At 43.7% G+C, this 19428-nt stretch overlaps 2 protein-coding genes across 2 annotated transcripts in view; one reads left to right on the top strand and one right to left on the bottom strand.

Annotated features, from left to right (window-relative positions):
* Positions 1 to 46: 46 nt before the first annotated feature.
* LOC119174532 (transmembrane protein 181) lies at positions 47 to 17382 on the top strand. Its single transcript, XM_075895495.1, has 13 exons — positions 47 to 329; positions 4746 to 4932; positions 6504 to 6594; positions 7278 to 7411; positions 8276 to 8401; positions 8545 to 8625; positions 10178 to 10277; positions 13398 to 13525; positions 14834 to 14983; positions 15206 to 15308; positions 15400 to 15624; positions 16662 to 16728; positions 17214 to 17382. Exons 1-13 carry the CDS (start codon positions 178 to 180, stop codon positions 17278 to 17280), a joined length of 1611 nt encoding a protein of 536 aa, XP_075751610.1. The 5' UTR covers positions 47 to 177; the 3' UTR covers positions 17281 to 17382.
* A 453-nt stretch (positions 17383 to 17835) lies between these two features.
* Ltn1 (E3 ubiquitin-protein ligase listerin) overlaps positions 17836 to 19428 on the bottom strand; it is a 57550-nt gene continuing 55957 nt past the window's right edge. Inside the window, exons 30-31 of the mRNA XM_037425479.2 lie at positions 18497 to 18664; positions 17836 to 17984 (exon numbers count right to left, since the gene is read on the bottom strand). Of these exons, the coding sequence (XP_037281376.2) occupies positions 17925 to 17984; positions 18497 to 18664 (228 nt within the window). The 3' untranslated portion in view covers positions 17836 to 17924. The remainder of the gene's footprint in view (positions 17985 to 18496; positions 18665 to 19428) is intronic.

Consider the following 19428-nt stretch of genomic DNA (forward strand, 5'->3'; position numbering starts at 1 on the left):
GAGGAGCACTCTTGCACCTAAAGGCCACCGCGGCGCCGGTTGGGGAATCGTGAAAAAAAAAAGGCGGCGTCGGATGAGCGCGCCCATCTCGGGCGCTGCTGCGCAGAAGGCGCGTCTCCCGTTCCGAGGAGGTGCCGTCGTTCCCTTCGTCGCCAGGCGCGGCGGCGCTAGCGAGCCATGCCTTATCCCAGCGGTCAGCCGGCGGGCCGCTCTTTCAACTGGGCCAGCTGGAGACTCAAGACGCGCTACATGCTCTCCCATTTCGGCTTCTTCTGCAGCCAGTTCGGCAAGTTCATCGCCCCCGCCTACTACCATGACCGGTGCGAAAGGTAGGCACGTCCGCGACTCCAAGCGTACGTGCGCGTTCAGCTCGAGCTTCATACTCGTACGTACACCTAACGGATCGGCTCTGTAGCAATCGCGCGCGCGCCTGCTGGCTGGCTTGCCAGCCGGCCAACTTCGCGGACGGGGGAAAAAAAAGTGCGCCGCTTTTCCGCGCGGTTCGTTGTGCCGGCAGAGACGCGAAGGGCTAATAGCGCGCGATCCACTCGGCAAGTGCTGGACCCGTATATATAGACCGCTTGCACCTCTTGTGTATAGATAGAATCTACGTACGCAACAGGGATCAACAGGAGGCCACATTGTACACCTCGTTCGCGTTGCCAGAAGTTTAGCTCAACGAAGCCGCGCTTAAAAACCTGTGGGAACTCGACAAATGTCACCAAACTGCGTTTACTTTGAGATAGATAAAACAATCGGACAGTGAGGTTGAGCAAGCAGCAATTAATATGCCCGTTTCGATACCACTCGTCGAGGAAAAGGGAACTGAAAGACGAGATATGAAAAGAACGGTAATGAAACCACGAATGAATCCTCGACGCGCACATACTCACGCATTCAGAAACACTCAGTATGTCGTACAGTGGTCTGCCTGAGCTACAGTCCGAAGGCAGCGCTTCCTCTTTCGTAATGATCACGCATAGGTCCGGTGATGCTAGGCACTTTTCGATGGCACTAAACGACCCCGCTTATGTTGGTTTTGCTTCGATTTATTTTGTACACTGCGTGGTGAACGAAACGACAATGGGACATACGGCGTTTCAAAGGTGCCACTCACGGGCAGCGGTCGTCATTTTCGCCGCTAATACAACGCGAGATTTTCATCGTTCGTTGTTGCGTCGTAACTAGAGGCGCTCGCGGCTATCTCGTCAGTGAAAGTAGCCAGCTTTCTGTAGCGTGCCTTGTCGTCCTACATTACCGAGATGACTCGCTTGTCCAGTTATCTCGCTCGGCCTCCAGCTGGATCGGTTCGCGGAGGGGCGGGGAGGAGCGCCATAAATTACCGCTCAAAGCACAGCTGGTATGGACAGGTTGCAACAGCGGTCGATAAGGTAGATGGGCCCCGGAACAATGCGCAAGTAAACTATCGCGTCACTGGAAAATAACCGACATATCGAGATCATTTCGAAACGGATGCTTAGGTTTGCAGCATTCACGACGAACACCGCGTCAGGCGAATGCATTAGTCTGTCTAACAAGCTTTACTAACAACGATAATAACAGGTATTACTAACCAGCGGAAGTAATGCAGTTTTTAAACGTTAGCGAATCGACATATACCGATGGCTTCGGTAGTATTGTAACTAGCGTGATAGCTTACGCCGTACGGTATAGTGATGTATGTCTGACGTAGTGCTACCTAAACAATACAGAAGTTCATGATTAAATGTTTTTAAAAGCTACTCAAACTATGAGAGCTGCCGTAGCGAAAGACTCCGGGTAGTTTCGACTGACAGCGGTTATTTAACGCGCACTCGAATCACGCTGTAACACGAGCTAACGGCATTTCGTCTTCGCTGAAATTCGACCACAGCGGCTGATATCGAACCTGCGTCTTTTGAGTGTTGATGGGGAAACGGAGGCTCGATGCGACGAGAATAAGGCATCAAACAACAAGTACAAGGAATGTGGGTCTAGCCAACGTTCTGACAAACATTTAGTCGATGCGTGCGAGCTCGACATTGCGCAAGTGAATGGTAAGTTACAGCCTGAACGCTTCACAGAACGAATGTAACTGATGATGTGGCGAGTGAGTGAACTGGACTCTTGACACTCTCATCCAGGGAGGCGAATGCACCGAAGCGACGAAGTAGAGTGATCTATTCGCATCCTTCTAGGTGCACGTCAGTAATTTTCAGCCGGGGATTGAGTAATTTACGCGCATATTGACTTTCATGTTAAAGCTTCGAGTGCCTTGTCAGGTGCTGCAATTACCTGCTACGGTAGTACACAACTAAGTGACGAAGTCGCTTAACTTACAGAATTCATATTGCCTTGTAAAACAATCAGACGAAGGGAAAAAAAGCATTCGTGGCGATTGGCTTATTCGCCTCGAAATAAAAGCACACTGTTGAGTTTGCGCGGCAAAACTGTTTTCTCGGTATGTGCCCTACTTGTTCAGATGCACGGCCAGATAGGTTTCAACACAGCAAGCACACTTCAGACACGCGCACACAGGCACTGTCTCTCACGCTCAAATGAACACTGATACTCTGGCTTTGCCGCATAGCCAGTAGTTATGAGGTAGAACACGTCTTACAAAGCAAAGTTCTGAATTGTTTGGCTTCACTGCACACACATTAACGGCAAGGCAAGTACTGCTTTCGCCTCGAAAAGCTGGGTGCGCGTCAGGACTTTCGTGCGTCACGCAATTTCGCTCATTTGTGTGTTGTATTGGAGACAATTCTTGCCGCGCAACTAGCACGCACAGACACTATTCGCACGCGAGCTCACGTCTTCGTGTTTTGAAACTCTGGCTTCACCGCATAAAGAATAAAATAGAGGCAAAGCATGCTTACAAAACAAAAACAAAAAAAATCAAACAACTTGGCTTCGCCCCAAACACGGTACTAGTGAGGCAAAGCACGCTTTTCAGGAGCAAAAAGCACCGTCTTGTGTAAACATGGAGGAACGAGGAAAACCAGCTCGGGGCACCGCAAAACACTTTCCGCTACATCATTTCGTGATGTATTGCAGGGCACCGAGCCACTTACGCAGTCAGCCACTTAATCCCGCGCAACGTGCATACCCGGTTACGCATGCCACCCGAAGCGCGAATGGTGAAATGCGGAGCTTGCAAACAGTGATGGATCCAGCGACCGTCTGGCGTACCTTTTTCTATAGTTTTATTAAATGAAGAAGGGAGCTACCACCACGTATAGAACCACGAGAAAGCAACTTCAACACGCGGCCCTTTAAAGGAGCACTGTAATCATGTATATTTACTTTTATTTGCGTTAAGTGAGGGTCATATGCATTTAAACACTCGAACATATACTTGTAAGCACCCTATAGCGCCCGAAAAAATATACTAAATTGGCCTGCCAGCACATAGTTTTGTTTTCGCTTCACAGAAGCGTGCTGCCTCATGACGTGACGGCCATGACACATAAGGTGATCAAATGAGTAAGTGAGTACATGAAAAAATAAAGGAGCACTGACACAAAATGTTTAAGGCAAAATAATAAGTGAGGTAGATTCATCTAGAGACAAGCACAACATCCTCAAAATATAAAGGGAAAATACTGATTTGATTGATTGATAGATTGATATGTGGGGTTTAACGTCCCAAAACGACCATATGATTATGAGAGACGCCGTAGTGGAGGGCTCCAGAAATTTTGACCACCTGGGGTTCTTTAACGTGCACCCAAATCTGAGCACACGGGCCTACAAAATTTCCGCCTCCATCGGAAATGCAGCCGCCGCAGCTGGGATTCGAACCCGCGACCTGCGGGTCAGCAATCGAGTACTTCAGCCACTAAGCCGCTGTGGCGGGGTATAAAGGGAAAAATATGGCCCAAAACAAATTTAAAATAATTTTTTAAAGTGCATGCCACGCGACTGAGCGAGATGCAGAGCCCCTCGCGACGGAAAAACTAACGCGGCCGGAAAGCAAACTTACGTCACAAGTTCGCGTTGGCTGTTTGCTGGCACACGCCTTGCGCTTACGCTACTTGCGATTTATTCATCCGTGCTTTCGGTTTTGCTACTTTGCTACCGGAACTGCTGCTGGCCAACTCGGTGCTCCAAAGACGTCTCTATAAGAAATAACTGTCGCGCACTCAAGCAAATGAGCTTACGCCCTAAGGTGCTTCGCCTCTAAGAAAAAATAGAGATCGGCGCGTCTCTAATTATGCATGTGTAGCACCATTCTACGACATTCTCCCGTGTTACAATGCCAATACAAACGCTTTCAATATCTGGCTTCGCCGCAGAAAGGGTCATAATGAGGCAAAGCCCGCTCTACGTGAAAAAAAACATACACATATGGCTTTGCCGCATACAATGTAGCAGTGAGCAAAGCACCCTTTACAAAATAAAAATTATTTTCATTTTTATTGCACATATCTTGTCAGTTTCGTTGTACATATCTTGTTGTGGGAGCAAAAAAAAAACGCTGCGTAAGCACGCAGCGTGGCTTGCAAGAAAACTCGGCACGTTTAAAGACGCGTGCGTTCCGCCTAACTCACTTGGTTCCGCCATACTGTATGGCATTGCACAGTGGTAAGCTGCTTAGGCGGTTCCTTGAAACTCAGCGTTCGAAATTTCGCACGCTGCGCTACCTATTTTGGCTTCCCCAAACCACGTGAAAGAAGTGTCTGTGCGTGTGTTTTGCGTGCGTGCTGATCCCCCGACCCTCCTAGATTACATAAATGCTGCAATTATTTGGCTTGGCGGCGCAGGTCGGTGCAGATGCGGCTGTACACCATGCACAAGCGGGAATTCGTCGTCATGTTCCTGGTGTTTTTCGCCTGCCTATGCCTCTGCCTGTTCATCGGGCTCGCGGGGCCACCCATCACCACCACCGTGGTGCGCTCCGCGTCCGAGCTAGGCACGCCGGGAGAAAACGCCACCAAACTCAACATGGCGGTAAGTGGCCTCGACTTGCACATACTCGAGACTTAATGCAGAGCAAGCTATCCTTTTGACTTCGCGATTTATCTACTTCAAATGCGCAGCTAAACTAAGGACGCCCGAGATTGAGCAACTCCAGTCGGGCCCCTTGCGCTTTGTAGATACACGTGCTTGCAATGAGAAGATTCTCATAGGAGGTTATTGAGACACTTTCTATTTGCAAGGGCCGAGCGCCAATCGCACTCTTATCGTTCCAGTCGCAATCAACATTGTTGAGTGTCCGATAAGAAACGTCTAATCATGTGCAAGGCAACAGAACTGAAAGAGAAGACAAGGAGAATGGAGACTGTCAAATTTCTATTCCTCTGCCCAAAACGTGGGCAAGAGGAATAGGACCCCGAGAGAGAGATAAGGCGCGTGTCTATATGATTCACAACTTTTGACACACCAGCGCACGTACAGTCGGAAACTTAATTAGCATGCCTTCAAGTATTGAGGCATCTTGCTTTCTGCGCTGAAGAGCTGTAAGGCCAGGCTTATACAAAGCAACATTCTTTTCTTTTACGTTCTTCCTTGCACCAGTATTGCTCTTGTACAACTCCCTCCATTAGCTTTGGGACAATATTCTAGTTAATCTTGCTGCCACATCCTAATTACCACTCCATCAGCAATGTAGTGTGTTGCTGATGATTGCGGACGAGCGGTAAGAAGAAGCAGGACAGAGAATAGTGCAAGCAAACAGTAACGGCTCAAAGGTATCAAGATAAATTTGACGAAATCCATTGTTGGGAAAATCGATGGAACAGACAAAGTTTTGCTCTGAGGGGACGTTTTGCTCCTCGCTAGCCCTAGTACTCACTATTTTCATCCACGCGCAAGCTCTCGACTAGTTGCCCAGGTTCTAAACATATGGAAAGAGCAGACTCCCATTAACATGTGGGAAGGCTATACACATACATGTAGTTCTAAAGAACCCGACACTGGTGGTTATAGATGTCTGGAATGGTTGACTTCTTTAGAAGAGAGTCTCAGACACCCACTGTTAAGCTAAGGTAGTCGAGTATGATCGCAGTTACATACACACTTACTGGCTTTAAAGAGGCTATACTAGCAAGTTGTATATAGCGCACAGAGAAATACATATGCGTAATGTAAAGGAAATACTACTCCGAAAAAGTATTATGGCATACATAGTAACGAGTATGCTATACGTAACAGGTGAGACAGAGTAAGAGTGAACAACTCGGTATAACATTTCACTTGACACCAAAAGTGCAACAACTCCATATAACGTGAACCATTACGACATACATGTACACGAGTAATAAAACACTTGCAGCGAGGCACTGAATGTATTTTGCGCTTTGTTGCCAGCAACAACTACGGGAGATGATATAGCCACGAAAAAACACATACCCAGAGCAAACAACCACACAACAACAAGAACGATTGTTGTGTGTTTATTTGCTCCAGGTATGTGCTTTTTTGCAGCTAAATTATGTCGTTAAGCAAGTACCAACTAGGCCAACAAATGGTCTTGTTAAAACTACGGGAGCCCACTGTAAAACTCGTTTTAATGTTTTCAGACGGGGCCATTTGTATTAAAGACTCCACCGCTGTCAGCGTACAGCCAGCAGCTCTGGATCATTGCACAAATCACCACCAAGGAGGAGGACGGTGAGTAGCTGTGATGTCATGAAATAGTCAACACATGTATTTACGAGCCAGCTAAAGTCTTCAATCAGACAGCGCATGGGCGCAGTGCCATGTAATAACAACGCTTTCCAGACTGTTTTAAAAGGATTGAATGTTACCACACAGTTCACAGTTTGGTAAAAAGTCCTTACATGCAAAGGAAAAATAATGGAGGGTATGGGGAGGGGGAGCGAATGCCTTCCTGAATGCCTGACTCCCCCTTCCCCCAGTAGAGAAATCCAGGCGCCGCCCCTGAGCAATAACAATAAGAAAAATTCTATTTGCTTGACACCTTCTATCTTTTATTGTGAATTGTTTCAGAGGAAGTAAATTGCGAGGTGTCAGAAGTGTGCAATTTCTATGTTCATTAAAAAACAGAATTAGCTGCATGAGAAGCAGACTCCTTGTACACACGACAGCTAGCTCTCCGTAAGAAAAGTCACAGCCATTTTAAAGTATTTTAGCGACTTGACCTCACCCTTTCCTATATAAAGTCTAAATATATATCAAATTTATTTGACAATGATTTAAACTCTTGACGAAGCTCATATCTCTATGCTTTCTTGCACGATCGAGATCAGCGTGTTACCTTTTGTAACTGATGCCTGGTGAAGCGTGCTGTGTTTTTACATGTGACGCTGCTCTCTCCATCTCTTTCTCTGCAGAAGACGAGACGTTTCGGAAAGCGTTCCACCTAGAGGTCAACATTCAGGGCATCACTAGTAAGGGTCACGTTGTCAACATCTACGGCACTTCACGGCCACACATACGGGTCCGCCAACTCATCTGCTCGAAGAAGGCAAGTATGGCACCTTTGTTGCTGTTCTCGTGATGTGACCTGTTGTAACCCGTGTTACAGGCGTATGATGATGAAAAAATTCGCAAACAGGGGTTACATAAAGCTGACATTTCGACAAGCGGACTTTTCTTCCTCAAGGCTAGAACAAAACTGATTTACTTAGCGCTAGCGTGTCTACGCTTCGCACGATTTCGTCCATCCTAACGAAGAAGGGGGAGAGGGCAACATTAGACACGTGGGTGAGAGAAATCGTGTGTGTTGGGGGAAGGGGGTTGTGCTGTGACGAACAGTATGAGCGAAAAGGGAACAGCTGTTCTGTGAAAAGAAAAAAAATAAGGAAGCAGTGGAGAGGCAAGGATTTACATGTGTCGCTGCATCACGGTTGTCAGAAGTTAACAATGATGATTAGCACAAGGTTCATGTTTGCAACAACTAGCGCGACATTAACTAATGTTTGTATGGTCTATTTAGAAAAAAGTTAAATTGCGTCCTGGCTTAGCTTAATTGAAGAAAATTTAATGAACACAGAAGTCCTTTTTTTCTTTCAATAACTTCGTAGCCAATGTGCGGAGGTATGATGGCATCACTAAATGTTGTCACAGGATTTTTTCTCTACGAGTCTTTAAAAGTTTCCAAACAAGGCATTCGTTCGCTATTGTGTATATTTTTTAGTAATCAATAGCTGGCATCGGATAAATGATGCCAAAAACTCCAGATGTAATGGCGAGGCTGACACTTACAAATCGTCACAGATTGCGTTTTTTTTTTTTTTTGTTAATCTGTGATATATAAAGCCCATGCTTTCTGAGCAAAATGTGCATGTGCACCTTTCAAGTTTTCATCTACAGTTGCGAAAAATCGCAGGTCTGCGATGCCTTCACAGTCCTACATTTGGGTTTCTTGGATTACTCTCGATATTTGCTGACTGTCACATTCTACGGTCTGGAGACCATCGACGAGAAGTACCACATAGACGACGTCACATTTCACGTAAGTTTACCAGTTGTCACCTTGACTTACAACCCTAAATTATTTGGCACTCTGAGGTTTAGCATAATGTTGTCTTAATTAGCTCACGCCATCTGCACTCGCAAATTTCCCCAAAAGTGAACATGATGCATCTTGCTTTTCAGTACAAGAGCTACAACGCATCGTTTACTCAGCTGGAGATATGGTTCCGGTTCATCTTCCTACTCGCAACGTTCTTTGTGACGGTAAGTCCAGCGCAACTGTTATTCAGTCTTACGTGTGGATAGTCAACTTTTATGCGTGAAGTGCACGCATTTGGGGTGCACAGGTTTCTCATTAGGGTGCTCAGGAGGAAGTTCGAAGGCGAACGTTTGTCACAGTGCACCCCCATCCCTCCATATTAAGCCAATGTATGAGACAGACTTTGCGCCCCCGCCTTTTCTGTGTGCACGCTAGAAAAAAAAGAAAAGGTCGTTTACTCTGACTTACGAGTTCTCAATCTCCATGTACACAATTCTCTTTTATCACCATTACTCCTTTTGGAAGTGTCATGGGACTCAAAAAGAGTAAATGTGTCTCTCTAAACAAAGTCATACTTGGAAAGTCAGAACTCACTACAAAAAAAAGTAACACATGCTATTTTTTTTTCAAGAATCCAATTTATGAGATGCAACAAGTAGCTTTCTACCACATCGTTTAGGGACGAGGTATATAGCATATATAGTTGCCATGTATATTTCCGTAGGCTGACATCAGTGCCTACATCAGGCCAAAAAAAAAAAATGCTTGCATACATGCATTTGAATGTTTTTGCAATGAGATTGCCATTACATAGGCACTCCTGGTGAACTTTCACAGTCATCGATGCCATGGTGGGCCTCGTTAATGTGAGATTTTATCGCACTAGGACTTGTAAACCAAAGAACAAAACGACTTTTTACATATTAGTATAGTACGATTTCTCAATCTCAACACACAAACACCACTATCACCGCGACACGACGCTTAGTAGGGGAGAAAATGCGCGAAAAGAAAAATGCAGGTGGAAACACCACCTAGAAATTCTCGCACTAAACACCATGACTCAAGAAATTTTCAAGGCGTCTACTAGGTCCTACATAGCGTTTAATCGGAAAAAATTAAGTACATTGCAGAAGTTTCAGAAAATTTCATCGAGTCGATGCCACGAAAACACGGAAAATACATTTCGAAATTTCTTACGCCACGTGCGGGGCTTCTGGCGCAAAATTTAAAAACAAAACCTGGATTTTTTTCTGCTAATAATGAAATTATGATAGTGAAACATATGGCATCAGAGTTTGCAGAGTGTCAGTAGTTAACAAATCTGAACCAAATCATTGCCCCCCCTTTAGTGTCCGTTTAATACAGATAATACTGTGACACCGGTAAAGTTTTGTAATTCCCAGCAATTTACTGTTGATGCTACATAATTCAGACAAAGCTGCTTTTGTTTTTTTCAGCAATCACAAACAGTTTTCAGAGGTAGCTTTGACTTTCTTAAAGAAAAAACACATTGGCTTGGCCCCTGCTCAGAAGAGACCCCAAGTGTGAAATTTTAAATGCCTGATGCAGCGTACGACACATGTTTTCATGGCAAAATCACCTTGTCAGTCTCACCAGTACGTTAGTCACACCACTGCTTTGCACATTGCTGAAGAAAAAGCAATGCAGCTAGACATTCATATTCATTCATATATTAATGACATCATATATGCATTGTATTCTTGCAAAAATTTTCGGGTTCATCAAAGTTCTGTTCATGACACATGCTTGCAGTGTTGGTTCGCGCACACACTACGGAGGTTCGTCTTCCGAGACTGGTCCATTGAACAGAAGTGGATGTCCATCCTCCTGCCATGCCTGCTGTTGCACAACGGTACATGGCAGTTGGGCCGACTGCAAGGCTGCGTCCACTGCCCCTTTCTTCATTCACACCTCTATTTATCTTGCTCCTTCTACAAACTGGTTGTAGGACAAGTACTATAAAATACGTCTGTCACTTCCCTTCCTATTAAATTCCCTCTGTATATCATGTACAGATCCAAAGGAGTGGTAGGGGGGAGGACAGGGTGTTATACTGATCGAGTAAGTAGTGATCAGTAGCTGGCACACAGAAATTACCTTTTAAAGGGGCCCTGCGGCACTGTTTTATGTAACCATCGAATGGTTCATTGCCTCATGAATCTGCCACCACAAAAATTTGTTGAATTTGTCAAGTACGAGCGGAATCATGGACTCCCCACACGCTGCAATTGCTTTTTCACTTCTCTCTCCCCGATGAACGCACTGGAAGCCGAACAGGGAGGAATGGCACAGGGGAACGAAGCTACGTCATGCACGCGTCACGAACTTGACCTTTCATTTATTATTATAACTATCTTGAACGCATGGTTACCACTAGGTGTGGTCCCGATCATGTGGCGACTTCCCGCGACAGGCACAGCAGTTAGGCAGCCCACGATGCTCAAAATCGGCCAATGGTCATGATTTTGGGTCTATGGCGTGGTAAACTGAGTATATTGTAGCGACTATAGGAGAAGTGGGAGCGCTTTTTCACTGACTTTGAGAAGTGTAAATTCTAGACTGCGTGCTGCACTATAATGTTTCGCTCGCGTGTTCTCTGGAGCCTTGACTACCGATCGGCAGCGCTTTCTGACCATGCTGAAAAAGTGTTGCAGGGCCCCTTTATAGGTCACAGAGGCTAAACAAAATTAGTAAGCAGAAAAGTGTTCATGACACTAAATGCCCAATAAAAAGGTATCCCTGGCAATTCAACATACCACAATGATTTCGATATATTACAGGTAATCATTCAATAAACATGAATTCGGTGTTCCACTTCATTTAACGGTTGTCGCAATGTTTGCAGCTTATCCACATACTTTAAGGTATTTTTTTCTCTTGCATACATACAGAACTGCAACTGCCACTGCACTGCATTAATGTAGTGCATATCATTACGATCATTATTATCAACAGTTAATGTTAAACCTGCCCTCTCTGCCCCCAAAAGCTTTTTTTTTTTTTTGGAAAAAAGTCACAGTTTCATTGCAAGGGTGAAGCACTGAATGCGATATCTACAAGTTGTAATGTTATACAATTGATTGATGTGTGGGGTTTAACGTCCCAAAACCACCATATGTAATGTTATACGATGTGAGGCTGGCAGCTAACTCTTTGGGTGCGATCTAATGCAACTTTACGAAACGTTAGTGTAAAAGAATATGGCTACTCCAAGCGCACTTTTCACACTGTCTCTTCGCGTTGAGAGCGCAGCACGTACAAGGGTATGCGAGACGCCCGCTGATAGATAACCCACGCACCAGCAACGACCGCACTCGTAAAATTAAAGGACGCATATGCTCCTACAGAAACCCCTCCCCTCCTCCACCCAACCCTCACGTCTTTTCACGCTCGTTGAAGACGAGTACAAGGAATTATTCTCTTCTTGAGCATTCGACGGTCAATCCAACAGGTGAGGGGATCTTATCCAATGTGCCTCGGAGCGACGGGGATGGGCCGGCTTGTTTCACCTCTGCTTCAGCTGCGTTGATTGCCCCCATGGGTGAGGTGTTACCCGCGGGTAGAATGTACGATTCGCTGGGGGATCTTATCAATTTAAACTTTATACGTGACATAACGGCAATGGCAACAACATTTTGAGACTGTCTGTATAATTGCTATCGCAATAAGGGAAGAAAGCGAAACAAAATCAGCACTTTGTTGTGGCCATGTTTTTAAAGGGACACTAAAGTCAAATAAGAATTTACGTCAGAGTGAAAACTCAATGTATGACAACATCTAGAACAATAATATTATCAACAGCAGCAACCTACTTACCGAGAAATTAAGGTAAATGCGGAAGAACACAAGCGCCGCAGTAGTACATTTTCAAAGTGATCACGATGGCATCTGATGGACCGCCTACAATTAATCACTAGTAATCGGTCTAACCGCACTAAATAAAGAACCTTCCGTACATCAAGAGACACAATAAAATGCTGCTTGTTTGTTTCTGTTTGATTCATGGAAAAAAAACCCCGCCAGACGTTACTAGGGGGAATGGCGCGATTGATTCGAGAATTCAATTTTCACGTGTTACACAGGACAGGTGGTGCCATCTAGCGAGACGCAGTTGAGACAAAAAATGTTTGTAATCCCGAAGCCAATGGCGGGAAATTGATCAATGGCCGTTGTTGCTGCTATGGCTCCCGCTGCTTTCGGTCTGCTGCTACTAGCACAGTAAAGCCGGGCAATGTTGTGCACGGTAGCAGTGACTTAAGTCGATCCTTCGATCAGCTTCTTAAGGCGGGAAATTTGAAGAGCGCCAACTTGATGCAGACCACTAAAATGTGACTTTATTTTAAAAAAGGCCCTTCCTTGCCACAAAAGTAACACTACGAGTTTTTTGGACCGCTATTTCAACAATCAATGTCGACTTAATAGTAGTTGCCTTTAGTGTCCCTTTAATCAACAGGTCCTGAACACCGAATCAATGTAGTACAAGTTAGAAAAGATAGCTTCAAATGAAAGTCAGATGATCAGTGCCATAATGGCGATAACACATTGCAATGCTATGCAATAATATAACTGAGTCAGGCAAATTCTGCAATGATGAATATGTAAATAAAAAAACAATGCAGTCAATGTTTCAGGCTAATATTGACGGTGTAATCATAGTAGGGGCACATTATTTCTCTGAGCATGTTTTTGTAACTCCTTTATTTTAGCTTTGTTTTTCATAATTCAGAGAGGCATGCGATAGCACTTTATAAAAGCTGACGAGAAAATGTCACCTATATATTCGAAAATCGGTTTCACCCGTGTATCTACCGATTCAGTGCCTGCTTGTATTTTGTGCAAAGTACTTCAGCAACATTTATAACTGTGAGACACTTCAGCAGACTGTAAGCCTTCTGGTTGCCTCGCAAGTGTTTAAATTCAAGAGAAGCAAAGCAGAGACCACAATGCAACTGTTTCTCTTTCTCTACTCCAGACCCTGTATTCCCCATGTCGTTGCTGGTGAACAGCTGGATACCCGGGATGCTGGATGCTATTTTCCAGGCCTCATTCCTGTGTGCACTGCTGCTTTTCTGGCTCTGCGTCTACCACGGCATACGCCAAGTGAGAAACTGCAGACAGCTTTTGCATGTCACCGACTATGGTGAGGCGACGAGAAGTCGCTGTACCCGAAATTGCCCAAGAATTCTCAGGGCACCAACTTTTTTTTTTTGTTTTTGTACATTCTTTAGTAGCGTCTTTATGTATGCGTAGCTCTCTCTCTCCCACATTTAAAACGGAAGATGGAAAGCAAGTAAACTTGTATACTCCCTTCTAAAAATGCTGCTAAGAAAAACGGTTACTGCTGTGACGAAGAAAAGTCCCCTCGTTTAAAATTCTTCGTCCAACGAATCTGCAACGCTTTGAATCTCCAGTGAACGTCAGTTTTTCCCAAGTGCATTCACATACCTTCCAATGTTCCCAGCTCCAGCTAGACCTCAGTATTGGGTCTTATTCTCGAGTGCTTAGGCAGCAATAAGAAGAAGAATAAACAGTATGCATGAAAAGGAACATCTATGGTGTATCGACGATACCATGCACCAAACAAGCTATTAAAGCATGCTACCACTGCAGCGCAAATGCTAAGAACACAGTATAGATCAAGCAAACTACTAGCACAATTCCCGAGCAGTGCTGCCCTATGAGTAACGAAAATGTGTTGTAATATGCCTACCTTAGCTAACAATCAGCGACTGCAAATTTTAAGAGTCCATGGCCGGCAGAACGCCTACTATATTGAAAATCTGTTCAATGGCTGATGCAAGCACAAGGAAACATTTCTGCATGCACACCGACACTACTTCTGGAGGCTCATACATATATTATACAGTAGTAAATACAAACAAATAGAAAGAGCAGGAGCTCCTTTCCTTAATAACTCTGTAGCTTTAGAAGGGTTACTGCAGTTTACATTTACTCCAAAAGTCGGATGATTGAGCAACAGCAAACTTTCAAATGTGCAAAACTCACTGTATACATCAGTATCTCATGTTACACATAGTATTATACCATTCTAAAAAGCCACTTGCAGGCCCTTGGCCTGTTAAATGCACTTCTTAAACGACCTAAAATCAATTTAACAATAATCCAATATGCACGTCGACACTACATACTTAGTATGGGCTAACAGTGATAGGCGCCTGAATTAGACCCATGGCATTAGAGAGGTGTTTTAAATCTGTAGACTAATTATTACTTTGAGATGTTGAACCTCTCGTCATATACTGAAAGGACATGGGTAGAATAAAAGTAAAAGCTTTGGAAAATCAATGTGAAGAAATATTTGTGCCTTCATTGAGGTACTAAAGCTTAATGCATGTGTGAAAATATAAAATCAAGTGTGCCGAGTCATATCGAAGATATTTTACGCAGAACGAGCGTCGCTTCGCAACATTCTACCTGCCCAAGCTTCTCGTGGTGGGCATGCTGTGGACGGCCGCTTTTGTGCTCGCTTCTTGGCAAAGGTACAACGAGCTCAGGGACCCTACATACAACTACAAGGTTGACACGCAGGGATTTGCGGTCAGTATACGAGACAGTCTGTTACATTTAGGCAGTGCAGGTGCCGCTTCTATCAGCTTAGCACCTGACAATTTCATAAGCTCTTATATGGTTGATTCGAATATAAGTTTTTGTTGTAAAAAGAAGTGTATGTTTGCCAAGTTTTGTCTGTAACTACATATCTAATCTAGTTAGCCCAATTTTCAGTTTTAACTGCTCTCTCAAAATTAATCTCTCTGGCAGGCCTTGAAGATATTCTTCTTTACCATGGGATCAATATACTTGGCCTATCTGCTTTACCTCGTTGTTCAAGCATACACAGAGCTAAGATCCATGCCTTATTTTGGTAAGTCATTCATTTATGCATCCAAATCTAGCGCATCTCTACACCTAAACCACTGCAACAATGTTGCGAGTTGATCTTTTGCTCTTTTCAGATGTTCGGCTGAAGTTCATGACGTCACTGATGCTAATTGTTCTGACGCTAAGTGTGGTCATCACCGTGATGCGGTTTGGAATCTCTGTCCTCGAAGACAACTTTGTAGCCGACCTGTCGACGACGTATGGAAGCTCGGCAGAGTTTATGTCTTTCTATGGGTTGCTCAACTTCTATCTCTACACAATGGCGTATGTGTACTCACCACCACCAAATGCTTTTCTAGGTGAGGAAACGTTCAATATTGTGACATGAAACTCTGCACTGTAATGAACACAGGATACAACTGTCATAGCAGAGAAAAATTTGTGGCACTCTGCTATAAGTTTCTAGAAACGCCTCTTTCAAAACTAGTTTTGCACAACTTTTGTAATGTAGAAAAATAATAGGGCATTAAAGACAGTTTTGTAAAGACACACTAATAAACAACACCAAATGTAGGGCTGGCACATCACAAAATTCTCGTAGTTGTGAACCATTCCCTTAGAGTATCCTGGAGTTGTGATAACTTTGCAGGATACATTAACATCATGTTTTGTATCCCCAAACAAGCCCTACCGCGGTGGTTTAGTGGCTAAGGCACTCGGCTGCTGACCCGCAGGTGGCAAGATCGAATCCCGGCCGTGGCGGCTGCATTTTCAATGAAGACGAAAATGCTGTAGGCCCGTGTGCTCAGATTTGGGTGAACATTAAAGAACCCCAGGTGGTCGAAATTTCGTAAGCCCTCCACTACGGCATCTCTCATAATCATATGGTAGTTCTAAAACATTAAACCCCACATATCAATCAAATCATTATCTCAAAACAATAATTTCATACAGCGCTACCACAGAGACTGCTCCAAACATATCAATGTCTTGCTACCATGACAGGACACATAACAACATATCTATCTTAATCTTGTATCTTCACTAAATCTGTATATGTCATAACATTATCACTCTTCAAAATGAGTTCACCTGTAAACATCTCCATATAGAGAACATGAGTGACCTGCCAACTCTGTAGAGCAAGCAGCTAAATCACCTTCACGTTAATGCTGCTAAGTCGTTTTCTTTTTTAAAAGTAAACTCAATACAGGTGAACCTTCTGTTACACACATAAACAAACACAGATATAATAAACTATTAGATAAAACAAAGCCATGAGCATGTCGGACAAAAAAATTGTGTCCTGCATGACTTTTTCGTAACAAATTTCTACTGTAGTTGTGGGAAAACATCAGCAAAGTGCGCTAAAACATCTTAACGTTCTCTCCTCCAGAATCTCACTTGAAGGACAACCCGACCTTATCGATGATGAATGACTCTGATGAAGAGGTCATTTATGGGTAAGTCAACGTCACTTCACTTGTTACGGACTACTGGTGCGAAATGTTTTCTCCACTAGTTATCAATATTGACATTCATGCTTGATTATGACTTCACAGTGACAGGCTTTGATCGTCTAACAAACATTACAAAGTTATCTCTCAGTAAGATGTTCTTTCATACAGCAGTCACTTTCAGAATGGTATCACTGACTCTAACCAGCTGCATGCACATTGTGAATAGAGGTCTACGTCACGAGATCTGTGCTAACGCCAGGTAATTACGGTGCAGTGTGCGACGACAGGTGCATAAAAAGTAAACAAGCTGAACCTGTAGATCGTGTTTCAATGACTCGGCAGAGTGTTGTCATTGTACTGTGAATGTTATTTGCTTAGCTGGGCACAAGTTCACACAATAAGCAATGTAAACTTTTACTGAAGTTCATGATGCTCTATTTTTTAATGTCACTACGATGCGACTATATTTGCATTGTTATGCTACGCAGGTCGGATACCGAAGAGCGGTTATTAAACCCAGTTCGCCTCGGACAGAATAAAGAAGAAAGTGACTGAACGGAGGAGCAACGATGCCTTTGCGTGGAACCATTGCGACAGGTTTACCAAAAAACACAATGCCAACTGAGAACAATAAACCATATTTTTGTATAGCAACAAGCCGTGAGAAGATTTCATATTGTTCATACAGATGGCACTGAAACACTTATTTAGTTACAAAATGTCCACAAGAACGAAGAGTTTCTCTTGAAAAACATTGACTGTTCTCGTTTCTAAGTGAGTTATTAAGTTCACCATGAAAAATATTTAATTTAAGCAGAGATTTCATGATAATAGTGCCTTGCCTCTAATCAGAACAGTGTTGCTGACAGCTCATAATTCATATGTGCCATACATTTTACAGCTGGCACAAGCATGACACACTGCACAACTCAAAAATCATAGTTTGTGTCAAGTTAACATTTATCGAATAATATGCAAACAGATTTTGCGTAACGCATTTTGTGAATGTAATGTGTAAATTGTGCAACTTGCATTCTTTAACACACGCACGCCATGCTTGGGGTTCTTCTCGTAATAAAGGCAACGTTTGCTGCCAAAAAGGACACAGTGTTCAGCACACTCCCGCTGTTGTATTTTTATTAACACTGCACATTCAAACATTTTAACAGGTGGCACTGCTGTTGCATTTGTAGGCAAAATTAGAACACATTTCTGCATAACGGACAGCTGGAATTGTTGCTCGTGTTGAACCATTTGAACTGCACCGGGAGAAGAGAGAGAGAGAGAAGTCACAGAAGTGTTAATTGGCAGTAGTGGTGGCTGAAATACAACTTCAGTTGCAGGGAACAACAGCACAAGTAGAAAAGACAGCACTACCTCTGCAGCGAATAGCTTGAAAATGTTCTAGCATATTCAGCACAGAGCAGCAGGTGTTACTTGAAAAACAACTGCCTGTATTTCAGAGGTAATATCTTCCTTGGCCATTTCTCTATATCTACACAATCTGAAAGCAGGCTTCTTTCATACACATTAAAGAGACAAGGCACACAGACACAGAAGAGAAGTCAGGTGTCCCGACTTCTCTATATTGTTCATCCTTGCATGCCCCTTCTTTTTAAGATGAGTGCCTACCAACTAGCCCAACTCTTTCCAATTCTAACCTTTTATGCAGTGTAATATTTTGTTGTAGGCAGCCTCCAAGTGATTAGATTATCTCAATACTACCTTCTAAAGACTCATATGTATGATACAAGATTAAAGACAAACTCACCAAGCAGTCGGAATGGAACCTTTTCTTGCAAGTGCGACAGGAGAGCTTGGGCAGCTGGCAGGTGGCGCCGTGAAGCACGTAGAAACAGATCATGCACTCCTCTACTCCTTCAAAGCGCTTGTCCACATTGCGCTTCCACAGGGCTAGACCATCCAGGATCGAGCCATTCTGCAGTGCGGTGCGTTATCACCGCGTTTCATCTACCAGAAATGTTCTCGTGCAAGCTAATGCAGTTTTTGTTAGTGAGCAGTGATAATGTGACGACCGTTTTCGGTCCAGAGCTCGACTACTTCTACAAAAGACCTCGAATTTCCTTTATCAACGTGAGTATTAACATCAATGGTAGATCTATGTTGGCAAACGACAAAAGTGCTGTATTCAGGCCACAATGGCATGACAGAGGAAACAATTTGGCTTGGTGCGCAGTTTTATACACGATGCTGTATCAGCCAAATGCATCATTCCGTGGCCGCAAATATCATAATCCCAATGCGCCATTGCTTAATGAACTTGGTTATCCCTTCCCTCTGCACTAATTATGGTATTGTAGAGAGCACCAACTAGTGTCAGTTCTCAAATTAGTACAACCTGTCTGCCGTCTTTCAATACCACCTATAACGTACCTATAACATGAGCTATACAAGAGTTTCCTCTCGAAGCCATACTTCAGTTTGTATAAGTGAAAACTACTTCAGCGGACTTCTAGTACACGAAGGGCCTTTAAAATGAAAATACCAAGCTAACGGAACAACTATTCCTGTTTAAACTGGCCACTCATACAATGTTATCAAAACAGGAGTAATATTAGAACACCAGTCTGTGCACTTCTAGATTTTAAATAAAACTGCTCTCTACCTTCAGCTTGCTCGAAGAAGCTGCAGTATCAAAAACAGAGTGCAGCACAGTCTTCATTTTTTACTGAAGTAGTTTTC

Source organism: Rhipicephalus microplus, chromosome 5 (genome assembly GCF_043290135.1).
Source record: "Rhipicephalus microplus isolate Deutch F79 chromosome 5, USDA_Rmic, whole genome shotgun sequence".
In the NCBI taxonomy this organism is placed as follows: Eukaryota; Metazoa; Arthropoda; class Arachnida; order Ixodida; family Ixodidae; genus Rhipicephalus; species Rhipicephalus microplus.

Coding starts and splice junctions, on each gene's coding strand:
- LOC119174532 (XM_075895495.1), top strand. CDS start 178: ATGCCTTATCCCAGCGGTCAGCCGGCGGGCCGCTCTTTCAACTGGGCC. Junction 7,412..8,275: donor AACTCATCTGCTCGAAGAAG/GCAAGTATGGCA, acceptor GAAAAATCGCAG/GTCTGCGATGCCTTCACAGT. Junction 15,309..15,399: donor AAGATCCATGCCTTATTTTG/GTAAGTCATTCA, acceptor TGCTCTTTTCAG/ATGTTCGGCTGAAGTTCATG.